Genomic DNA, 24,635 nt, shown 5'->3' with positions numbered 1-24,635 from the left:
TGAAGTTATAGGAACTGGAAAGCGGACATTCTCTTTTAAAAATAGATTGTTGCTGTAATACATGAATGCTAATACAGTGAAAATCTTAATATGAAAATACACGGTGAAAGCTTTACTGTAGATGATTTTTTCCCCCTACAGTCCTTGTCAATATTGTAAAATAAGTACTCATTTGGAAGTATCCTTTTAAAGCTCTACCTCCCCTTGTTATTAGAAAGACAGATTCTCTGTTCTCCACAATGGAAAATCTAGTCAGATTTAAGTTCAAACAGAAATCAGACTCAACAGACACTAGTTTTGAAACACCTTATATTGGATAGTTTATGGCAAATCAATTGTAAAATGTTTGATAGACTGAATGTAGAAAACTGATATTTCATATAGTAAAATTCATACTTAAGAGTTTTGCTTGAAATATAAATCATATATAAATATTGAAGAAAAACTTACAGTTTAGGATGAAAGAAGGCAATGTGTGTTATGTTCATTGAGTTTAAGGCCTGCTTACTTTATAATTTTACAATATAAACAGAAGTACAATAAACAAGTTACAAAGCAGAAAATATCCATTTACTACATAGTGCTGTTCAAAATACACCATTACAATAAAATGAATTTGAAAACAAATACCCCACTGTACATGTACTATAGACTAAATTAGCCAGGTGTTTGATAGAAAATGTGTATGATCATAAAGCTATTGCAGCTTCATCTAGGAATTGTTTTGGTATGACAGAAGGCAATGGGTTCTAGTTAACTACATATACCTATAGAGTATATTCAAATATATGCACTGCACTAGCAGTAAATCACACTACCAAAAATTTTATCTGCAGTTCATTTTTGTTTTTGGAAAACGCGTAGCTTTCACAGCATATAATTTGTATAAATAATCATAATACAAAAATCTATGGATAAAATTAGTTTTTGCAAACTGCATTTTTAGAGCAGAATACTGGCAGGGTTTTATGTTTATCAGAAGAAATTAATGGTATTTTAATACATTAACTTAAATTAAAACAGCATAGTTGGTCTAAAATAAAATACAGGGTGAAATATTGATTATTAAGTAGTATTGGTGACCTACTCTTCCAAGAAGTAAAGCTTTCTGTCCCCAGAGGCTTTATTGACTACTGTGTTGTGTTCTATTAACTACTAATTCTTTTCTTGAATTATTACAGCCCATTAATATTTAATACATTTTATATAGATTAAGGACAAAATGTTCTCTGTACTGCAATAACTACACAATACTACTTTCTATTTTATTGTAAAGCAACAAGTATAAGCAAATTCAAATGCAAGGCAGAAGCTCTGATCTTATCCCACCTTTTGCTCCTAAGAAAGTGCAGTGTCAATGGTACTGGCATGTAGGATTATTCATTTTTTTTGGATGTAAATCTCAGGTGCCGTGTGTGGTGCTAAATTAAGTTTTTCAGCCTTAGTGCTAAATAGTCTTCCTTTTATGTGACTAAATAAGGTGTTAAAGGTTTCTAACCTAGGTATTTTTGTTTGTTGGGGTTGGATTGTTTTAGTTATTTTATGGTTTCATTTTTTTCACAGTCATCCCAAAAAGAGATGATGATGATTTTCATGCAAGTACCAATATATGAGAACCAACAAGACAGATACCCCCCAACTTGATGTGTTGCATAAATATGTAAATCCTTAGCCAGAAAATATTTAAATATATTATTTGTTATGCTATTACAGAAGCATCTTCAAACTTGTTATTGTCTATTGTGTAAACATGGATTTACTCAATTGTAAAAATATATTGATGCCATAGGGGCATCAACAGAGACAATAAACTAAAGAGTGTCATGACAACACATAGTTATACAAGTATGCATTGTTTGCCCAATGTAATAGACATTTGTGCACCTTCCATTGAGTTGAATGGAACTACTGGTGAGCATAAACTTAAGCATCTGCATAAGTTTTTATAGGATTGCAGTCTTAGAGCTGCATGGCAAACTAAGTATAGACAAAAACAATGAGGCGTCCTTGTGGCACCTTAGAGCAGTGGTCCCCAACCTTTTTCATCTGGCAGGTGCCAGATGACGAGCCACGGAGGACCGTGGCAGCGGACGAGCATCTGCCGAAATTCCGCCAACAAGCGTCAATAGGCATCACCGCCAAAATGCTGCCAACAAGCAGCAGCATCCAGAGGCGTTGCCGCCGAAATGCCGCCAGTTGGCATTTTGGCGGCGACGCCTCTGGATGACACAGTTTGTTGGCGGCATTTTGGCGGATGCTCGTCCACTGGCCAGTATGCGGGTGCACTTAGACACCCCGGCGGGCACCATGGCGCCTGTGGGCACCGCGTTGGGGACCCCTGCCATAGAGACTAGCAAATTTATTTGGGCATAAGCTTATTTCCAAATAAATGAGCTCGTCTCTAAGGTGCCACAAGGACTCCTCGTTGTTTTTGGTGATACAGACTAACACGCCTACCACTCTGAAATAAGTATAGACACTATTCAGAAAGTAGGATTCTTAACCCCATAAACTATAACAATTCCAAAGACCATTTACTCCATTACTGTATCATGATGTATCATTCAGTAAGTTCTAAAGCTACTGAATCCATTCATATCAAATAGATGGCTCTATTCAAACCTGAACTATTTTTGAGTTTCAAAGTAATTAAATCTAACTATTGTTCTCAGTTTTCATATGGCAGCTCCCTTTGCATTAATACTAGCCACATCTGGAATCTACATGGCGAAATTCAAAAACACAATGAGGAGCAGAATATTTTTGAGCTGGTTCTAACCTGGCAACATTCAGGAGATATTGGAAATGTCAGAACAGAGTCTTTATCTCATGAGGATTCCTACTCAGTTTCTCAAACTCAGAGGTTCAGATAGATGTGGATAATTATTCTCAACTTTGGTGCCAAACTTTTGAAGTTTACCATCCCTTATTAATTTGCCTCTTTAAACTTAGAAACAAACTTAGAGTATGCATGCTCAGTATTGGGTTTTCAAATGTTAAAATCTTGCCTTTTTTTCCCCCCAACCTCCAAAAAGATAACACCTTTCTGGTACTTTTTGCAAGCTGTGAAATTCATTGTCACAAAGTGCAAATGACTACCCAAAAAATGGTAAATTTTGTATTGAAATCTGAAGAATTAAAAATCATCAAATATATTTTGAGGGATTTCTTAAAGTCAATTTCAGGCTAGAAATGGGGCTTATAACAGTAATGAAATATGATAGTAATATGGTCACATTTGTACAGAGGCTTTACCGGGTTTCATTACTACACTGACAATGCTTTTACTTTTCCTGTAAATCTAACTAGTCTACGGGTGCATACTGTCATAATTTTTCTGTTGGTGTAATACCTAGCCATTAGAACTTTTCTCTTTACAGTATGTGCCAATCCATTGGATCAATGAATTGGATAGGCGTTTGTGATTATCAAAGATATATATTTAACCTGATTACTAAAAAATGTTATAATACACGTGTAAGAAATAGGACATTTAAGTAACATACAAAAAAGAAAAGAACATAAAAGTTTTTAATCACAAAAATGTTTTAACTTGTTTCAACAAATATGAAGAAAACGTGAATCTTTGAATCTTTTTACAGCACATTGTTATAATACTTTACATATACACTGTACAATAATTATTTTTTTATCAGAAGGCTTCCATACAGAAAAAAAATAGTTGTATAAAACATTCTTCACATATCAGAAAGACTGTTTTGGACTGAAACACAGGGTTTTCTTAATCTGCTAGGTAACTGGAGTAGGGGGCAAAAATCTGATCATTCTTTTGTTCTTCTACATTCATACTGGTAGAAAGGAAAGTTGTTGTGCCTCTGAGAACACAGAGGACCATTCTCAACTAAAGCCCCTGTATACAAAGCAGAACTTTATAAGCTACCTCCAAGAGATTTGTTCTTCTTCATGCCTGGGTGCCAATTCCACAAACTCTGTACTTTACTTGTACAGCACAATTTGTTTTTGTTTCTAAGCAACAGATACATAAGATGTTGGCGGTTCAAAGCTGTGAGCGTGCAAGGTTTGATGGAATTAGCCTCCCAGGCTTTTTAGGAAGTGATCATGTTAAGGTTCACTGATGTCAGTAAACACTTTCTCTGGCGGGGGGCCACCTCGGTACCAGCTGCAAGTGCCATCGCTTCGCTTGATACAGGCATAATGCTTGGCCTGGTGCCCATACAGCTTCCTTTCTATCAGCCAGTCTGTCCAGAGACACTCATTTGGTGTAGTGATTGAGCAGGGCACCATGTAGCAGGTAGTAATCTAAATGTGAAATGTGAAGTTAGTTCAGTGTACTCATCAAAATTTCCATTAGAATGACATTTCTCATTTGCTTCACACTTTTTCAGTGTATGAAAGTTTACTCACAATGTCTGTACTGATCTTGAAATACATAGTTATGGGGAAATGAAATAATTTATCAAATGTATTGTACATAAGACACTGGTTTTGCAGTTCCAACCAAGAGAAAAATTCTATTTCCTCTAAGAATTGAGCCTTGAACATATTAGACAGTCACTGTTATTGCTGATTTCTATACTTACTTTGCAGCCACAGCCCATTTGGTACCTCTGGTTAAGACTCTTCTTTTGAGACAAGGATAGATCATCCCATGGTTCAATGTAATTGCATAAATGGATGAGAACTTTACCATCATTTAATATTTGGCCTATATGGGGGGAAATAACAAAAACAAAGTATGTGAAGCAGAGTGTACTGTAAACCCTAGTCTACATGGTGAGAACACTCTAAAGTTTGAAACTAGTAGCTCCAAATAAGTCAGATTTCACGTGTTTTCAGTAACTGTTGTTTAAATTGTAAGTACAACAGCTCAGCTTAACTATTGTGCTATTACATGCAGATTGAAAAATGTTAATATAATTTCTCAAAAGATGCTGATGGTCTGCCAACAAGGGACATGAAAACAGTACTATGTGAAACTAGAATTCAAAATCATTTTACAAACATCTGGCAGTAATTAAGGATCCTATCCTGCAAACACATTTGTCATGTGAGTAATCCAGTTAACCCAGTGGGACCACTCATGTGTGGAATTGTTTGCAGGATTAGGGTTTAATTTAGTAATAGGACAAAATAATGGACTGAGTCCTGCTAGAGAAAGGCCAGGCTTTCTAACAGAAATTGCTATTTACATAATGATACTGACCTCCTTTGTTAAAGCACTACGAGATCTACTCAGGGGTGAAAGTAGAAATAGAGACTTACTGGTACGGGGCTGGGTTGGGGCCGGCTCTGACCCCAGGAAAGGGCAGATCCTTGGGCAGAAGGGGCAGGGATGTGGGGGTCAGAGCCAGCCCCGGCCCGCCCTGTACCAGTAAGTGCCCTCCCCCGCTGGGGTAGCAGTGGCAGCCGGGGGCTCCCGCAGCAGTTTAAAGGGCCAAGGGATCATCTGCCACTACTGCCTGCTGCTATCCGGCAGCAGGGCTCCAGCGGCTAGTTAAAGGGCCCAGAGCTCCCCTGCCTCTACCGCGCCAGCCCTTTAAATAGCCCCCGCCGCCTGGGGTAGTGGTGGCAGCTCTCCGGCGGCTAGTTAAAGGGCCCAGGGCAGTAGAGGCAGCGGGAGCCCCGGCCCTTTAAATAATCTCTGGAGCCCCCGCCACTGCTACCCCAGGACTCCAGTAGTGGGGCTCTGGCAGCAATTTAAAGGGCCTGGCTGCTAGGAGCCCCAGGCCCTTTAAATTGCCACCTGGGGAAGCCGGGCCTTGCCAGTACGCTGTACCTGAGCGTACCAGCTTACTTTCACCTCTGAATCTACTGCTGAAAGATGAAAGGTACTATATATAGAGAGAGCCTTGCACGGATACAAAATTTGTATCCGCATCCAATCCACAATATGCAAAAATGGTCCATGGATATTCACATCTACAGATATAGGTTATACAAATACAAAGTGAATATCAGATTTGCAGAGCTCTAAATATATAAAACCAAAGTAGTAGTATCGGTATGTTACCCTGTAGATTTTTATGTTAGTATCACTTTGTTGTCCATAAATTATTAATTACAGTATTAATTCTATATTTGGTACAAAGTCAACTAGATAAATCATTAAACAGTGTGGGGGTTATAAGGATTTTATATGTTAAGATTTGTTTGCCTTTTACCTGTGAGGAGATACTGCTTCTTGTTGTTAGCTTCTAGTTTCACTCCACAGAGAGATGAATCAAAAGGAGTATAGACATATTGAACATCGTTCAGTTTTTCAAACCCCTTAAACATCTGAAATTTTTCCAAAAAAATAAAAATGTGTTATTGCACCAAGAAATTTATTTGGAAACAAAAATATGACTTGAGTAAGCCAAAACTTTAGAGTAGATGAACAATATTTGAACAAAATTTTGAACCTCAACAGCTCCCATGGGCAGTGACGGAAATAATGGCTTGATGTTTCTCTATGAAATAGGGATGAGCTCAAGCTGTGAAGTCTGAATCTATATCAGAACTTCAAAACCTTCCCTACCATTAAAGGTTTTCAGATCAGAGGTTTGGCCCAGTCTGTAATTTAAAATGAAATTTATTCCCTTGTTGAGGTAAAAGGCAAGGGAATTATGTCTGCATTTTATAGAATTACATATTTTAAAAGGTGCACTCTTCAGGAGGGGTTTCATAGACCCTCAAACCATTCCAATTTTGAAAATGTAAAAGACTCTTTATTGGCATCTTACATTTAAGGAGCAATGGAAGAATTCAGCCACACTGCAGATACCAAGCCATTTAAAAAAGCACATTACAGTTTTGACTCTCCAGAGATGCAAGTTGATCTCATTGTATTCATTTGGACAAATGTTTTCTTTGTTACAATAATGGGGTGCCCTGTAAGGAACATCATGCAATTAGCTTGAGAATCCCAGATTCTAATTTCTGTCCTTAGTGCAAGCTGTTAAAAACTGCAGAGGAGACTGTTGATACTCTTCTAGTAAAACATTAGTGAGCATGCTCCTCTAGATAGATTTTCACACAAGATAGATCCACTGGTGGTGCAGTGAAAGAACCTGTGCGGAATAAAGTATACTTTTGCACAACTCAGTGGATGCTGCCTGGACATATTCAGGGCCAGAACTTGGCCTGCTGTGATTTTGGTCTAAGAATAATTGGAGTTTTGCCTTCATAAGGAGTATGGGAACAGGCCCTTAGAGTTTACAGCCTGCAGCACTCAACTGAAACTGGAAGTTTTAGTAAAAAGCCCGTGCAATAAATATGCAGCATGCTGTCCAAATAGCACTTCCATACTCAGCTCTGAAATACATTTTTAACATAACACTTGCAAAACAAGTCTAATTGTACCCAAACAGGAGAGGTGCTAATTAATTTCAAAATGCCTGTCATCACCTACAATATGATATAACTTAAACTCCATCACAAAGAAGGCCCCTTTTGTTTACATCATACTGTGTGTTGACAGTTGCAAGGTTCACAGCTTCCAAATACAGTTGGCATTACTGGAAAAAAAATTAGTCATACTCAAATTCTTCTCAGGGGATTTAAATACTGCATGGGACTTGCAAATATATTGTAAATGTGTTGGTTTCTAAAGCCTCTTGATTAAAGAATGAGAAAAAAGTCAAGAATTGATTGTTGCCATTGGATCGCTGATGTAAAACAATCTGAAATACTTTGTACAAGAAATAAACACCCAGGATAAAAAAAGTGTTCTATCCCTAATGCAAAGAGCCCTATGCAAGTGTTCTATCCCTATGCAAACAAAATAAGGATGCCCAAAATTATTAAATCACAACTTTGGTGTTTGTTTATATTTATGTTAAACAAAATTAATTCAAATTAGCTAAGCCTGCAAATCTTGTGCTGATACACACGATCCTCTCTATAAGGTGGCCATAGGAAGCAGCAGAACCGTGTGCATGTTGCAGAGACACTGCTTCTAATGATAACATTGAGCCTGAATTTCAGAATTTCGAGTCCTTACAGCTCATGTTGAAGTCAATGGCAGCTGTAAGGGCTCAGCACCTCTGAAAATTAGGCCACTGATTCTAAAAGTAATACAACCATTGCATTGCTTGGGGTGTATTCTCTTAGGGTACATCTACACAGCAAAAACAAAAAGATCTCTGAGGCAATGAGTCGCAGAGCCCGGGTCACCTGAAGGGCTAAAAATATCACTATAGACGTTTTGGCTCTGGATGAGCCTGGGCTCCAAGACCCTCCCACCTTGCCGAATTTCAGAGCCATGACTACAGTCCAAGCTTGAACTTTTGACTCTGCAGCATGAGCCTGAGTCAGTTGACCTAGGGTATGTCTACACTACGAAATTAGGTCAAATTTATAGAAGTCAGTTTTTCAGAAATCGTTTTTAAACAGTCGATTGTGTGTGTCCCCACACAAAATGCTCTAAGTGCATTAAGTCGGCGGACTGTGTCCACAGTACCGAGGCTAGTGTCGACTTCCGGAGCGTTGCACTGTGGGTAACTATCCCACAGTTCCTGCAGTCTCCACTGCCCATTGGAATTCTGGGTTGAGATCCTGATGGGGCAAAAACAGTGTCGCAGGTGGTTCTGGGTACATGTCGTCAGGCCTCCCTCTCCCTCCCCCTCCCCCCTCTGTGAAAGCAACACATTTTGTGCTTTTTTTCCTGGGTTACCTTGGCGACATACCACGGCAAGCTTGGAGCCCGCACAGCTGACCGTCACCGTATGTCTCCTGGGTGCTGGCAGACGTGGGACTGCATTGCTACACAGCAGCAGCTCATTGCCTTTTGGCAGCAGATGGTGCATTACAATTGGTAGCCGTCATCGTATTCCTGGGTGCTCTTTTAGCCGACCACGGTGAGGTCAGTCGGGGCACCTGGGCAGACATGGGAGTGACTCAGCCAGGTCATTCCTACCTTCTGCTGAGCACCCAGGAGATGACGATGGCTAGCACTTGTACTGCACCGTCTGCTGCCAGCCTAAGATGTAAAAGATAGATGGATCAAAACATGAAATTGACCCGATTTGTTTTGTGAAATCATCAGCCTGCTAAACCCAGGGTTTTGAGTTTAATCCTTGAGGGGGCCATTCTGTATGACAGTTGTTTGTGTTTCTCCTTGATGCAAAGCCACCCCTTTTGTTGATTTTAATTCCCTGTAAGGCATGTCGTCAGTCGCCCCTCCCTCCGTCAGAGCAACAGCAGACAATTGTTTCACGCAAAACCAAGCGAGGAGGCGACGGCAGCATGGTGACGAGAGGGACATGGTCATAGACTTCTCACAAAGTACGGGCTGGGCAGTGTGCCCTGGCAATGTGCATATCATGCTGATGAGCTCTGCATGAGCTCTGCAAACATGCTGGCCAAACAGGAAATGAAATTCAAAAGTTCGCGGGCCTTTTCCTGTCTACCTGGCCAGTGCATCTGAGTTGAGAGTGCTGTCCAGAGCAATCATAATGGAGCACTCTGGAATAGCTCCTGGAGGCCAATACCATTGAATTGTGTCCACACTATCCCAAAATTCGAACCGGCAAGGCCGATTTCAGCACTAATCCCCTCGTCGGAGGTGGAGTAAAGAAATCGATTTAAAGAGCCCTTTAAGTCGAAAAAAAGGGCTTCGTTGTGTGGACGGGTCCAGGGTTAAATCGAGGTAACGCTGCTAAATTCGACCTAAAGTCGTAGTGTAGACCAGGCCCTAGGCTCTGAGACTCACTGCCATGGGATTTTTTTTTTATTTGCTGTGTAGACATACCCTTATGACAAGATATAGTGCTTCCCTTCAGTGCTGAGCTAGCTTGAGTCCTGTCCATGCAAAAATACCCTAACTCTAGTGCGGTGGTGCTTTGAATTCATGATAACGAGTCCATGATGGGGTATAGCCTACAGCCTGAGTTACCACAACTCATCAGATACTAACAGTGATAGGTTGGATCACAGAAACCCCCTTGAGGCTGCCAACTGATGTGCCAAGACTACTTCTGCCCCTGCCTTCCCTGCCAGCTTGGGACTCAGGGCCGGCTCCAGACCCCAGCGCGCCAAGCGCGCGCGTGGGGCGGCATTTTAACGGGAGGGCGGCAGGCAGGTCCGGTGGACCTTCCGCAGTCATGCCTGCGGGAGGTCCAACGGAGCCGTGGGACAACCGGACCTCCCGCAGGCATGACTGCGGCGGGTGCGCTGGTCCCGCGGCTCGTGTGGACCTCCCGCAGGCATGCCTGCGGAAGCTCCACCGTAGGCGCAGGACCAGCAGCACGTCTGCGGGAGGTCCCGCGAAGGTGCGGGACCGGCGCCCGGCAGCGCGAGCAGCGCGGTGCACCGCCCTGCTTAGGGCGGTGGAATTCGTAGAGCCGCCCCTGTTGGGACTCCAGAACCCTGCCTGGTTGTGCCAGAAACACTTGCTGGCTACAAACACAGACTCAAGTCTGAATGATGTCCCACAAGCTGCAGGCTTAACTGAAAGCAGCTTAAGTGTTCCTGTCTCTAACTCCCAGTGGAGTCCAAACCCCAAATAAATCTGTTTTACCCTATCTAAAGCTTATACAGGGTAAACTCATAAAGAGAGAGAGATGCATAACTGTTTGTCCCCTCACCCCTGGTATTAATACATACTCTGGGTTAATTAATAAGTAAAAAGTGATTTTATTAGATACAAAAAGTAGGATTTAAGTGGTTCCCAGTAGTAACAGACAGAACAAAGTGAATTACCAAGCAAAATAAAGTAAAACATGCAAGTCTAAACCTAATACAGTAAGAAAGCTGAATCCAGATAAAATCTCACCCTCAGAGATGTTTCAATAAGCTTTTGTCACAGACTGGACGCCTTCCTAGTCTGGGCACAATCCTTTCCCTTGGTACAGCCCTTGTTCCAGCTCAGGTGGTAGCTAGAGGATTTCTCAGGATTGCAGCCCCCTTTGTTCTGTTTCACCCCTTTATATAGCTTTGCACAAGGTGGGAATCCTTTGTCCCTCTCTGGGTTCCCACCCCTCCTTCTAAATAGAAAAACACCAGGTTCAAGATGGATTTCAGTACTAGGTGAAATGGTCATATGTCCTGTGAGACCCCAAGCCTTCATTCCTTCCAGCCTGATTTACAGGAAGGCCTGCAAGCAAACAGAGCCATCCACAGTCAATTGTTCTGGGTGATGGGAGCCATCAAGATTCCAAACCACCATTAATGGCCTATACTTTGCATAATTACAATAGATCCTCAGAGTTATATTTCATATTTCTAGTTTCAGATACAAGAATGATACATACATACAAATAGGATGATCACACTCAGTAGATTATAAGCTCTGTAATGAAACCTTTCAAGACACCTTTTGCATGAAGCATATTCCGGTTACATTATATTCACCACTTATTAGCATATTTTCATAAAATCATATAGAGTGCAATGTCACACTAACATAATCAAGCTATGCTGCTAATCCAATAATGTTTGCAACTCCAGTGTGATTTCATCATGTGGCAGCTCTCATTTGAGTTAATCTAACTCAAGCACAGATAATTTCATTTAACTCTGCAGTGAAGACATTGCCATAGAGACTGATATGGAGGTCTATCTAGCCAATGATTTTTTTTAAATGATTTGGATTATGTTAAAGAAGTGGTTCAGATCTATCCCAATAAATAACTTCCACTATAAGTGGTGCACTGGGGATTTTTAAAACATGAAAATGGCCTGGTGCCATGCCACACTATGCTGTGAACCACTTAGATCTCTGGTTTCAGTTGGATCACTTTTTTAGATAGGAGACATCCAAGGAAGTTCTAAGGACTACAGACAGTGGTACTGGTGATTCAATGGGTGGAACTCTTCTCTCTGTAGGCATGGAACAGCCTGATATTAGAGAACACTGTGTTCCGGCAGATGTTGTCTCACTGCAATATATAACTAAGGCCTGGCCACTTGTAATCATTTAAAGATCTCATGGTACTTTTCTTAAGGGTATGAGTGCTAACCTCCATGCTAACCTGATTAAATTCTGTTGTGGTAATTACAATCTGTCTGCTATATTCTCCAGGCATTTTCAATTGTATGAGGCATTATTCTTCCTTTCCTGAACTGTTGTGCAGGGTTGCTGTTCTTTGTTTAAACACATGCTGTATTTTTCATTAAATGTGGCTGCATTTCTCTAGCAGTATATCTCCCAGTTTTTCATTTGTGCCCTAAATTCAGCCCTGGAATGGAACTGCATTCATGTGTACTAAAAATTTTCTCTGTATATCAGTTTAGGTTTGTAAAGTGCTGTGGTTTCTTGTGGGATGGTATTGTTTATATGGGCCTCATTCTACCACTCTTATACTTAGCAATGTCCAGATACACAAGCAGTCCCTTTAAAGGTAGTGGAGTCATAGAGTCATAGACTTTAAGATCAGAAGGGACCAATATGATCATCTAGTCTGACCTCCTGCACAACGCAGGCCACAGAATCTCACCCACCTACTCCCGCAACAAACCTCTAGCCTACGTCTGAGCCACTGAAGTCATCAAATCATGATTTAAAGACTTCAAGGTGCAGAGAATCCTCCAGCAAGTGACCCAGGCCCCACGCAGTAGAGGAAGGTGAAAAACCTCCAGGGCCTCTGCCAATCTGCCCTGGAGGAAAATTCCTTCCCGACCCCAATATGGCGATCAGCTAAACCCTGAGCATGTGGTTTACCCTGAGCATTATGTACTTTGCTATGCAAGAATGGGTGGCAAAATCAAGACTGTTATTATTTATATTATAAAAGCAAATATTATTTACTAATACATCACTTGTTAAGAAAGTTAAAGAAAAGAATAGCAACTGGAAAAATTACTATCTTACTTAAATTTAAACACCTACCACTAAATATAAAATAAGAGTACAAAGCGTCAGTACTTCTTTGTACTATGTAATGTAAACTGCTTGTGAGACTAGTATTAAAACTGTGTTGCTGCTGGGTAAAAAAAATTTTTAATTGTGTTAATATTTAACGCCCTAAATTGTGAACATTTTGACACTGTTTCTTTAAATCTTGTAGATTTAGTCTTCTCTGCAATGGGAGGGAGCAATGCTTTTAACATAAAAATTAACACAACAAAAAATGATGACTCACCTTCTCGTAACTGTTGTTCTTTGAGATGGGTTGCTCATATCCATTCCAATTATGTGTGTGCGTGTTGCATGCACAGTCGTCGGAAAGTTTTCCCTTAGCAGCTCCCGTTGGGTCAGCTGTGGACCCCCTGGAGTGGCGCCTTAATGGCGCTGAATATATGCCCCTGCCAACCTGGCCCCTCTTTGGTTCCTTCTTGCCGGCTACTCTGACAGAGGGGTAGGATGATGGGTATTGGAATGGATATGAGCAACACATCTCGAAGAACAACAGTTACAAGAAGGTGAGTAACCATTTTTTCTTCTTCGAGTGCTTGCTCATGTTGATTCCAATTAGGTGACTCCTAAGCTTTACCTAAGCGGTGGGGTCAGAGTTATGGAATTGCTGATTGGACCACCGTTCTGCTGGAAACTGCATAATCTCTGGCGTGCTGGATGATGGCGTAATGAGAGGTAAAGGTATGTACCGAGGACCAAGTTGCTGCCCTGCAGATTTCTTGGGTCAGGACCTGGGCCAGGAATGCCGCTGATGAGGCCTGTGCCCTTGTGGAGTGTGCTGTAAGTGCTGGGGCTGGTATCTTAGCCAGCATGTGGAACATATGGATACAGGAGGTGATCCAGGAAGATATTCTTTGAGATGAGACCAGGAGTCCTTTCATCTGGTCTGCTACTGCTACAAATAACCGGTTCGACTTCCTGAACGGCTTAGTGCACTCTATGTGGAAGGCCAGCGCCCGCCTAACATCCAGAGAGTGCATCCTCTTCTCACGGCTAGTGGCATGAGGCTTAGGATAAAAAACAGAAGAAATATGTTTTGGCTGGTATGGAAAGATGACACCACCTTCAGAAGAAAAGCCGGGTGAGGCCTAAGTTGCACCTTATCCTTGTGGAAAACTGTATAAGGTGGCAAGTATCAGAGGAGTAGCCGTGTTAGTCTGGATCTGTAAAAGCAACAAAGAGTCTTGTGGCACCTTATAGACTAACAGACGTATTGGAGCATGAGCTTTCGTGGGTGAATACGCACTTCGTCGGATGTAGTGGAAATTTCCAGAGGCAGGTATATATATGCAAGCAAGAATCAGGCTAGAGATAACGAAGTTAGTTCAATCAGGGAGGATGAGGCCCTCTTCTAGCAGTTGAGATGTGAAAACCAAGGGAGGAGAAGGTGGGTCAGAGGTGAGAGCCTTTAACTCAGAAACCCTCCTTGCTGATGTAATGGCGACCAGGAAGGCTACCTTCCATGACAGGTAGAGGAGGGAGCAAGTCGTCAGCAGTTCAAATGGGGGCCCCATTAGCCGGGAGAGGACCAGATTAAGGTCCCACACAGGAACAGGCTGTCTAATCTTAGGGTGTAGCCGTTCCAGCCCCTTGAGGAAACATCCTACCATGGGGTTGGCGAATACGGTGCATCCAGATGCTCCCAGGTGGAAGGCCAAGATAGCAGTGAGGTGTACCTTGATGGACGACGCTGCCAGGCCTTGTTGTTTCAGGTGCAGAAGGTACTCTAGAATGAGTGGTATAGGCACCTGGGGTGGAGGTGTGTGTCACTGGGCACACTAGCAGTGACCCTTTTCCACTTAGCTAGATAAGTGGCCCTGGTGGATGGTTTCCTGCTGCCAAGTAGGACCTCTGTTACCAGTTCCAAGCACAGAAGTTCCATGGGGTTTAACCATGAAGCTTCCAGGCCATGAGGTGGAGGGACTGGAGGTCTGGGGATGAAGGCGACCATGGTCCTGAGTGATCAGGTCGGGGTGGAGTGGTAGCGCGATCGGGGCATGCACTGACAGCTCCAGGAGTGTGGTGTACCAGTGTTGCTGGGGCCATGTTGGGGCCACCAGAATTACCTCTGTTCTGTCCCTGTGGACCTTGAGAAGTACCTTGTGCATGAGAGGGATCAGGGGAAAGGCATACAGCAGTCAGCCTCCCGAGGGTAGCAGAAATGCATCCGTAGTCAAACCAGGGCTGTGATTCTGGAAGGAGCAAAACATTGAGTACTTCCTGTTGCTCCAGGTGGCGAACAGATCGACCTGGGGAAACTCCCACCTTTGGAAGATGGAGTGTATGACATCCAGATGGATGGACCACTTGTGGTTGTGGAACGAGCTGCCGAGGAGATAGGATGCTTCCAGGTGAATGGAGTGGGCTATGCAGAACTCCCATAGCTGGAGGGCTTCTTGACATAGGAGGGAGGAACGGGCTCCACCCGGCTTATTGTTGTAAAGCATGGCAGTGATGTTGTCTGTCATCACTGCCATGCACAGTCCTTGTACCCGGGCCTAAAAAGCTTGGCATTCTAGACGCACCGCTCTCAGCTCCTGCAACCATAGGCCCTGTCTGGAGATCTCCCAAATGCACACCCCAACCCAGAGCTGACACATCTGTAACTAGGGACAAGGAGGACTGGGGGCTGTTGAAGGTGATTCCTTCGCAAACCATCCTTCGCAAACCTTCCGCCATTGGAGGGACTCAAGAATGTGTTCTGAGACCTTCACCACTGAGTTCAGGCTGTCGCACCCCAGGAAATAGGCAGATGCAAGCCATGCTTGCAGGGGTCAGAACCTCAGTCTGGCATGCCAGACCACATAAGTGCAGGCTGCCATGTGGCCAAAGAGACTCAGGCCTCCCCTTGCAGTAGTGGTCGGGTACCTCCTGACGCCTTGAATAATATTTGACATGACCTGGAAATGAGTTTCCGGTAAAAATGCCCTTGCCTATACCAAGTCCAGCACCACTCTGATGAACTCTATTCTTTGGGTTGGTGATGAGGTTGACCTGTTCACATTGAGACGGAGGCCCAGTCTTTCAAAAGTGGATCTGACTAAACGGACCTGAGATTCCACCTGCTCCCTGGTGTGCCCCCTGAGCAGCCAGTCGTCTAGATCTGGGTATACCTGCACCTGTCCGAAGGAAAGCTGCTACCACCAACGTGTATTTGGTGAACACTTGGGGGGCCGTCAATAGACCAAATGGGATGACTGTGAACTGATAATGTTTGTGGTCGACCACAACCCGTAAGAATCGTCTGTGCGCAGGCTGAATGGCTATGTGAAAGTACGTGTCTTTCATGTCGAGGTGGTGTACCAGTCTCCCAGATCCAGGGAAGGGATAATTGTGCGCAGAGAGACCATGCAGAACTTCAACTTCACCATGAATTTGTTGAGTCCTCGCAGGTCTAGAATAGGTCTGAGACACCCCCACACACACCCTTTGCCTTGGGGATTAGGAAATAATGGGAGTAGAAACCTTTGCCCCTCAGTTCCTGAGGAACCTTCTCCACCGCTTCTAAAGCGAGGTGGGCCTGCACCTCCTGGTTAAGGAGTTGCTCGTGAGAAGGGTCCCTGAAAAGGGACGGGGAAGGGGTGTGGGAGGGTGGGGAGGAACAGAATTGGGGAGAATATCCCATTTCTACCGTGCAAAGAACCCAGTGGTCCGATGTTATGGTATGGCAGAAGTGGGATAAACGATTCATAAAACAAGGGGAAGGATCCGGTGTCATGGCAGTGTCGTCCTTGGGTGTCCTTCAAAGGCCTGCTTAGAGCCCAATGAAGGCAAGCGATCACCATTCCAATGACCATCACTGGTGGTAAGAAGGAACTGAGGAGGAGTTGGACTAGCAGGTATCACAGTAGCACTCTAATAATAGCTGTATAGACAGTGCTTTGAAATTGTGGCTCAGACTGGAGCTTGGGCTCTGAAGTTCACCCCCACCTCTCTAGGCTTCAGAGCCCCAGCCTTAGCTTCAACTTCAAAGAGCTGTCTATACAGCTATTTTTAGAGAGCTTGCATCTGCACTCTCCAAAATGCTGTGTAGATATACCCTGAAGGGGGGAGAGATTGTTTGGGAATGTCAAAAGGGATGTATCCTGGCCTAACAGCACAAAAATGTTCAGCAGAAAATTTAAAGATTGTGGCTGAGGAGTATTTCATAGATTTATAGGTTTTAAGGCAAGAAAGGGACCATTAAATCATCTAGTCTGTCCTCCTGTATAACATAGGTTTGGTATTGTAAAGTGAAGTCTCGTTTATTAGGCCTCGATCCTGAAAACACTTATGCACATGTCGAACTTTAAGTATGTGAGATGTTCTAACAACTATGGAAAACTCTGTCCAAAATAGTCACAAGATCCTTAATTACCTGAGTGGCCAAGATCTTCCTACAGCATAGTGCCTTCTAATGTTGTGCTGTGGCATTAATTCACTACAAAGCTGGTGGGAAAAGTGCCACATACTGAATCTATAACCCTACTTCATCTGTAGCATCTTCCATCCAAATAGTAACCAGTTCTGGGTTTACAAAGATGGTGAAAACTGATAAGATCATAGTGCAAGGCAGTATAGCTGCAAGTCATCAAATGTATAGGAGATCCCAGAGAGATGCATTCAGTGTGGAAGAAGGTGAATTTTGGGAAAAATTAGAATATTTAAATTTTCTGACGTAACTTGTTTGAACACTTGGATTGTCTTTTAAATATGTCATATGTTGGGAAAAGACAGGAAGTGAGGTCATCAAAAACTACTGCTTTGATAACCGAGTTCTTCTAATTAGGTCTCAGTTACTCAAGGGACTGAGGTTTACAACTGAGGCCACTGTTCCACATGAATTACAGTTTAAATAGATCTGACTGACTAATTCTGGTTCAGTTAAGTAGTGCTTATTGATGTAGCCAGTACTGGACCTGAGTCTTGTCTTTACTAGACCTTTACGTAAATGAAGTACTACATTAATCTACAACTAGTCCTGTTGATTTTCTCGTGAGTAAAGGTGGCAGAATCTGCCCCCCTGCATTGTAATAACTTATAACAATCTATAACCCAGTATTCCCCGCCCTCGGCTGCCCTTTCCCCCCTCCTTTTTTTCTTTCCACCATATGACTGGAGACAGGTTTCAGAGTGGTAATCCTGTTAGTCTGTATGAGCAAAAACAATGAGGAGTCCTTGTGGCACCTTAGAGACTAACACATTTATTTGGGCATAAGCTTTTGTGGGCTAAAACCCACTTCATCAGATGCATGGAGTGGAAAATACAGTAGCAGGTATATATACACATAGTAAAAGAAAATATGGGAGTTGCCTTATCAAGTGGGGGGGTCAGTCTAACAAGACAATTGAATTAACAGTAGAATACCAAGGGAGGAAAAATCACTTTTGTAGTGGTAATGAGGGCGGCGCATTTCAAACAGTTGACAAGAAGGTGTGAGTATAGGGTGACCAGATGTCCCGATTTTATAGGGACAGTCCCGATATTCAGGGCTTTTTCTTATATGGGCGCCTATTACCCCCCACACTCTGTCCTGATTTTTCATACTTGCTATCTGGGCACCCTATGTGAGTACCAGTAGGGGGAAATTAGTATGGTAAAATTATTTTTTGTAATGATCCATCCACTCCCAGTCTTTATTCAGGCCTAATTTGATGGTGTCCAGTTTGCAAATTAATTCCAATTTCTGCAGTTTCAGGTTGGAGTCTGTTTTTGAAGTTTTTTTGTTGAAGAATTGCCACTTTTAAGTCTGTTATTTGTATCCATTTATTCTTTTGCATAGAGACTGTCTGGTTTGGCCAGTGTACATGGCAGAGGGGCATTGCTGGCAAATGATGGCATATATCACTGGAGAGGCGTTAATGGGCCACTTCACCTTGAATGGTCCCTTGAAATTTCTGTTAACTACTTAAGTTAAACTATCTGTTCCATCTTGTATTTAGCTGTGACACTCTGGGTACATTTCCCAGACCTGAAGAACAGCTCTGTGTAAACTCAAAAGCTTGTTTCTCTCACCAACAGAAGTTGATCCAATAAAAGATACTACCTCACCCACCTTGTCACTCTAATACTTTGAACACAACAGCTTAGGTAACTTCTTATCAGACTTAGAGAGGAAGCAAGTGCAAAGATGGTTTTATAACTATTTGTTAAAAATAGCATATTGAATTTAATATCTGTTCCATAAAATGTGCAGTTCTGCTAAATCTCATGTTGGCTATTACACTTGGGAGTATAGGACTTCATCACTTCAAACAAAAACCCTACTCACCCTCAGTAATAAATATTGTAATAAACAGCTTGGCTCTAACCCAGCTGAACAACAGATGTTCTAGGGTGGAGGCCTGAGATTCAGATCTTAGTTCAAGTCTAGCCAGAAGGTAGAAATTGTGAACTCTTTCCCTGCTGCATCACCTTGTAGCACCATTAAAACATTTTATTAAAATAAACAGCAATAGTTTGCTTATTCCTAACTGACTGTTTCCCCACTCAGGGCCTAGTTCAGAACCCACTGAAGTTAAATGAAAAACTCTTATTGACTTCAGTGCTTTTGATTGTATCCTCTAACTTTAAACATTTTGGGGAAATTGGAAAAGGCCCCAACAGGGCAAGAATGAATTTAAGAAATTTCACAGAATGCCACCAAGAAGAACTGGATTGTAGATTGAGAAATAATGACAAAAGGTATAAAATAGAATTGGGCCCAAGTCAAAGAGGTTACTTGTGTGTGTATGACTACTCACTTGCTTAAGTGTTGGCAGGAGAATGTGCTTTGTAAAATCAAGGTCCTGCTAGATGTAATAGGAATATCTATAACATATGTATATGAATAAAGAAATATTTAAAAATCAGCTAATATCCTTTTGAGAAGATGGCAAACATGGTGATGGTTGTTGTTTTAAAATGTATTCAGAGAGAATTTGGCCTTCGAAATCAATACACAAGCTACTATATAATATATTAACAAGAAGATTTCTTCAGTAACCACAGTGTGTTTATTCTCTGTTGAGGATTTTGAGATACACTTGTCTACCATAGATGCTTGTACTCCAAACCTGGAACTTCTTAAGTGAACCCAGAAATATAGAGAAAAACATATCTTGACTGTATTACTAGTGGGACACAGAGAATTGGCTGGTTCCATTGTTTTAGCTTCTCCTCCTTGTTTCCAGCTAATGCTGAGCAGAGGTTAGAATTTCCAGTGCATAGGAAAATCTGACATTTCAACATTTGTCCTGAAAAGGGACAAAATTTGAAACTTTGAAATTTTTCACAGAATGGAAATTGAAAAAAAAAATCAGTTCATAGATGTGAAACATTTTGTTTTAACATTTTTATAAAAATAAAGCATTTCAGCATTCCTGATATTGAAATGTTTCTTTCTGGTTTCTTGAAATGCTTCATTTTGAATCATTTAATGTTAAACTGCATGTTCCCATAGTGCATTGCCTTATTGGAGCTGTAGTTCCTGCCCCTATATTCTCTTGTGTGCCAGTCTATATCTCCCATAATGCATGCAGAGTCTGCACCATCCAGCTCAATTAGAAGAAATCACAATATTGCCTTAAGGGAGATGTAGTTCTCCAGGGGAACCTGTTCCCTAGGAGAGAATGGGGGTTAGAACTACAACTCCTATAAGGCAACGTGCCATAGGAAAATGTGTGCAGTATTGTTGTAGCTGTGTTGGTCCCAGGATATTAGAGAGACAGGGTGGGTGAGGTAATATCTTTTATAGGACCAACTTCTGCTGGGTAAGATGAGCCTGGAAGCTTAAATTCAGAATTTTGCTAGATACTAAAAATCATAGACTGAACAGAAACACTGGATTTATGGTTTATTACAACAATCTATAACCTGTTAACAATCCCCCCTTTTTTCTTTTTTTCCCTCTGTCCCTTCCTTTCCCACCTATGAGTGGAGGGTCATTACCAGGCCATTTCACCTTGAACTGTGCCTTGGAATATGTTCACTACTTATGCTAAACAATCTGTCCCACCTTGTATTTAGCTGTGATACTGTGGATACAGCTACACAAGACTAAAACCCTGAGGCACGGCCATGGCTGGCACGGGTCAGTCTTGTAGGGCTCGGGCTGTGGGGCTAAAAATTGCTGTGTACATTTTCAGGCTTGGTCTGGAGCCTAAGCAATGGGACCTTTCTCCCCTTGCAGGGTCCCAGAGCTTGGGCTCTAGCCTGAGCCCAAACATCTGCGCAGCAATTTTTTAGCCCCAGAGCCCAAGTTTTGTGAGCTTGAATCAGCTGACCTGGGCCAGCTGTGGGTTTTTCATTCCTGTATAGACACATTCTCTGAGTATGTTTCCCAGCTCTGGAGAAGAGCATTATGTAAGCTCAAAAGCTTGTGTCTCTCACCAACAGAAGTTGATGCAATAAAAGATATTACCTCACACGCCTTGTATCCCTCGTAGGAAAATGTAGTTTAATGTTTTGTTGAACTGATTCAGAGCAACATATTTTGGGTCAGTTCAAAAAAACAAAATATTCCAATTCAGGTCAAAAAGATCCATATTGCAATATTTCATTTTGATTTTAAATTAATACTTTTTTAAATTAAAATTTTCCTATGGAAGATTTAAGTTGTCTAGAAACTATCAGAAACTGTCAGAAAATCATTCCAGTAGAATATTTCCGACCAGATTTATTTCTAGCTGTAAATTGCATTAAAAGAAGCTAAAAACACTTTCATAGTGCTGCTTTTCCTTGAGGCAATTGCCACTGGGATGTCATTTGATCACCAATTAAGTGTCCATGAGACAATCTGTGTGTTAGGATGTATACAAAAGTTTGAGACCTGTACACTAGAAAATTCATAGGTGTGAATAAAAAAGTGCAAACGCAGTAGACGCAAATTTGTTCACAAAGCTAGATGAATGTCCATTAATAATTTTTTGCAGTATTCATGCAGCAGTTATTGTAATACTTCTAATCTTTTAAATTTTTAGATTGTTTGTGAAGTAAGCACAAATAGCACAAAGTTTTCCTTTAAAGGGAAAATGTTATGGAACAGATCCATTTCACTTTCAACATAAAAATCAGTTTTACAAGGCAAATTCATTGAAAGGTTTTAATCAGTCTAAGTATTGAGAAAGGTATGGTACAATATATGGGGGCAGAAATGTTTTAACACTCCATTCTGCAACTTGAACACGATGCCAAATAAATGTGATAATACATAAGACTATATGAAAGAGAAATACACCCATTAAATCTCATTTTCAAGTAGCACTTACTCATTGTAATGTTTTTAAAGCAGAAAAATGGGAATTTTAAAATAAATAGTACTGTAGGACTATTATGTGATGATCAGTAAGGTGGCCTTCTCTAAGTCCAACCCCTCCACCATGTATTGGGACTGTGGAAAAAGGACAAATAGGGGATTGCCTTACAGGGCAATTTATGGTAGTCAGCTCTGCTCTCCAGGTCACTACAGTAGATACAAAGGCCTGCAGGGATTTACTCAGAAATGCCCTGGCTAACGGGATTCTGGCCAGGTGGACCAGGATCAATAGCTTGGACAATTGGGCAACTGGTCTAAGAGAAGGTCATTCCAAAAATAAACTTGCAGCCGGTAAGTCTTTCAGTTATCTCAGTTTACCTTATGTCACTGGGCATCTCTGCTGCTACCCAGTGTACTTCACCGCCTGGCCAGTTTGGGTGATCCTATGGTCACAAACACACACCAGATTATCTTTCACCAAGGTGTGTATTTATTCTCTTCTTACATAATAACACAGTGTACTGCAGGTTTACAGCAAAGGGATGCCCCTCCCAGCCTTCACTGCTCAGCCCAGGCTCGTCCTCTGAGCTTTCCTTCTGAGGCCCTGAGTTCCCCCTTGCTTCCTGTTCCTTCGATTCATATCCTCCAAATTACATCATTAACCCTGTGATTAGCACCCAGGTGCTCATAGTCCCCCAACAGAAAGTGTAGAATTGGCTTCAATTAAGCCTGCCCTCTTCCCAGTGCTGCAGAAGTCTCAGTGACCAGAGTGCTACTAATAGTACCCTGTTACACCTTGCCACCGGAAAGGGTCTTGTTGGCCGAGAGTGTGTGTGAATTGTGTGAATTAAATTCTTGCACAGCCTTCAATAATCCAACAAATCCTACAGTGATAGGGGAATGGCAAAAGTGACAGTTGAACACTGCTGAGAGTCATGGTCTTGAAATCTGCATGTGGGCTGGTCAAGAATATGGTCACTCTGCATTGACCTGGGGTGACACCAGAGTGTGGCAGCATCTTGATTGACATGACTGCTCTGTTCAGGGACAGCACAGCTGACCTCAGTCTGAGGAAGGGGCTAGAAAAGATTTTCCCAAAATTGCTCATCCCGAACAGCCCTCACCAGCTTACCCTGGCTGGAGGGTGTCCCATCATGCAGTCGAAATTCAAACAAACCTTGAAAAGTTTCCTTTTGTGTTACTGTTGCAATGTGGAATGTTCATACATTATTGATCATCCGAACCAAATTGATCCTTCTGCCAGGTGAACTGCTCTGGTTGTTCGAGAGCTTGAAAAATATTTTATTGACATGGAGGCACTGAGCAAGATTCAACTTGTTGAAGAGAGACAGCTGAGAGAGCAGAGTGCTGGGTACAGTTTCTTCTGGAAGGAACGCCCACAAAACAAGCCACACAAGGCAGGAATCATCTTTGCAATCTGAAAGAATATTGTCTCTTGTTTGGAGAGCCTACCCATTGGTATAAATGACAGACCGATGATTCCCCATCTGCCCTTGAAAGGTGGATGTTATGCTTCATTGATCTGTGCTTACTCACTGACAATGACTAACTCTCATGAGGGTAAAGAGCAATTTTACTCAGAAATAAAAGACCTGATTCTATTGACTCCCTGTAGAGACTAGTTGATTATTTCAAGTGACTTGAGTTCTTGTGTTGGTCATGATGATTTCTACATGGCATGGCATATTTGGTAAACATGGGGTTGGCAAGATGAACTGCACTGGCCTACTTCTGCTGAAGACATGGGTCAAGTACCATCTAGTTGTTACAAACATTGTCTTCCAACTCCCCAACAAATAAAAATGACCTGGATGCACATTTGCTCATGTCAGTGGCATCTGATCGACAATGTGTTGGTCTGACATCATGATCTAGGAGGACATGTGTGCATAATTCTGGTATTACGTGGAGCTGATTGTTGGACTGACCACAGCGCTCTATCTAGCCAAAACACTGGTCAGTTAAGCGTGTAACATTTTCCAGATGAAAGATCTATCAATTGCCGAACAATTTTCAACACAGCTAACTACTGTTTTAGAAACTCTTCCAATGATCAATAATGACGCATTTGCCATATGGGTGTCCTTGTGTGACACAATCTGTAACACCATTGTGGATTGTGTTGAGTGTACAAAACACTGCATGCAGACTAGTTCAACAATAGTGATCCTGAAATATTGAATCTCCTTGATGTCAAGTGATAAGGGCATGCTGCACTCTTAGCTGGCCCGCTCTCTGAGACAAAAAAGGCCAGATGTAGGGCAGCCTGCAGCATGCACCAACGCAAACTCAGCCAAATGCAAAGTTTGTGGTTTGACTGTAAAGTAGATAAACTACAGGCCGTCACTGATAATCATGACTCCAAAGGTTTCTATGAGGCGGTTAAAGGTGTGTATAGTCCTGCTCTATCTTCCTTGACACTACTAGCATCTGCTAATGATGAATATCTCATCACAGATCACAGTGCCATCCACCAACAGCGGCATGAACAAAACATCTTAGTGAACTACTTAATCATTTATCTACTGTTTCTGATGAGTCACGGGATAATGTCCACAAATTGCCCACATCTAATGCACTTG

The 24,635-nt window shown here is 42.1% G+C and overlaps 2 protein-coding genes across 5 annotated transcripts in view; one reads left to right on the top strand and one right to left on the bottom strand.

The window, feature by feature from the left end:
* The window catches only part of SYN2 (synapsin II), a 440,231-nt gene that overhangs the window by 275,298 nt on the left and 140,298 nt on the right, over nucleotides 1-24,635 (top strand). The gene's annotated exons all lie outside the window — the stretch shown is intronic.
* TIMP4 (TIMP metallopeptidase inhibitor 4) overlaps nucleotides 3,637-24,635 on the bottom strand; it is a 96,353-nt gene continuing 75,354 nt past the window's right edge. For all 3 annotated transcript variants that reach the window (XM_045023287.1, XM_045023288.1, XM_045023289.1), the window contains 3 exons: nucleotides 6,144-6,258; nucleotides 4,563-4,687; nucleotides 3,637-4,281 (listed from right to left, as the gene is read on the bottom strand). In XM_045023287.1, the coding sequence (XP_044879222.1) occupies nucleotides 4,084-4,281; nucleotides 4,563-4,687; nucleotides 6,144-6,258 (438 nt within the window). In that variant the 3' untranslated portion in view covers nucleotides 3,637-4,083. The remainder of the gene's footprint in view (nucleotides 4,282-4,562; nucleotides 4,688-6,143; nucleotides 6,259-24,635) is intronic.

Source organism: Mauremys mutica, chromosome 7 (assembly GCF_020497125.1).
Source record: "Mauremys mutica isolate MM-2020 ecotype Southern chromosome 7, ASM2049712v1, whole genome shotgun sequence".
In the NCBI taxonomy this organism is placed as follows: domain Eukaryota; kingdom Metazoa; phylum Chordata; order Testudines; family Geoemydidae; genus Mauremys; species Mauremys mutica.
The sequence above is the reverse complement of the archived record's forward strand: the minus strand, read 5'-3'. Positions and strand labels throughout refer to the sequence as shown.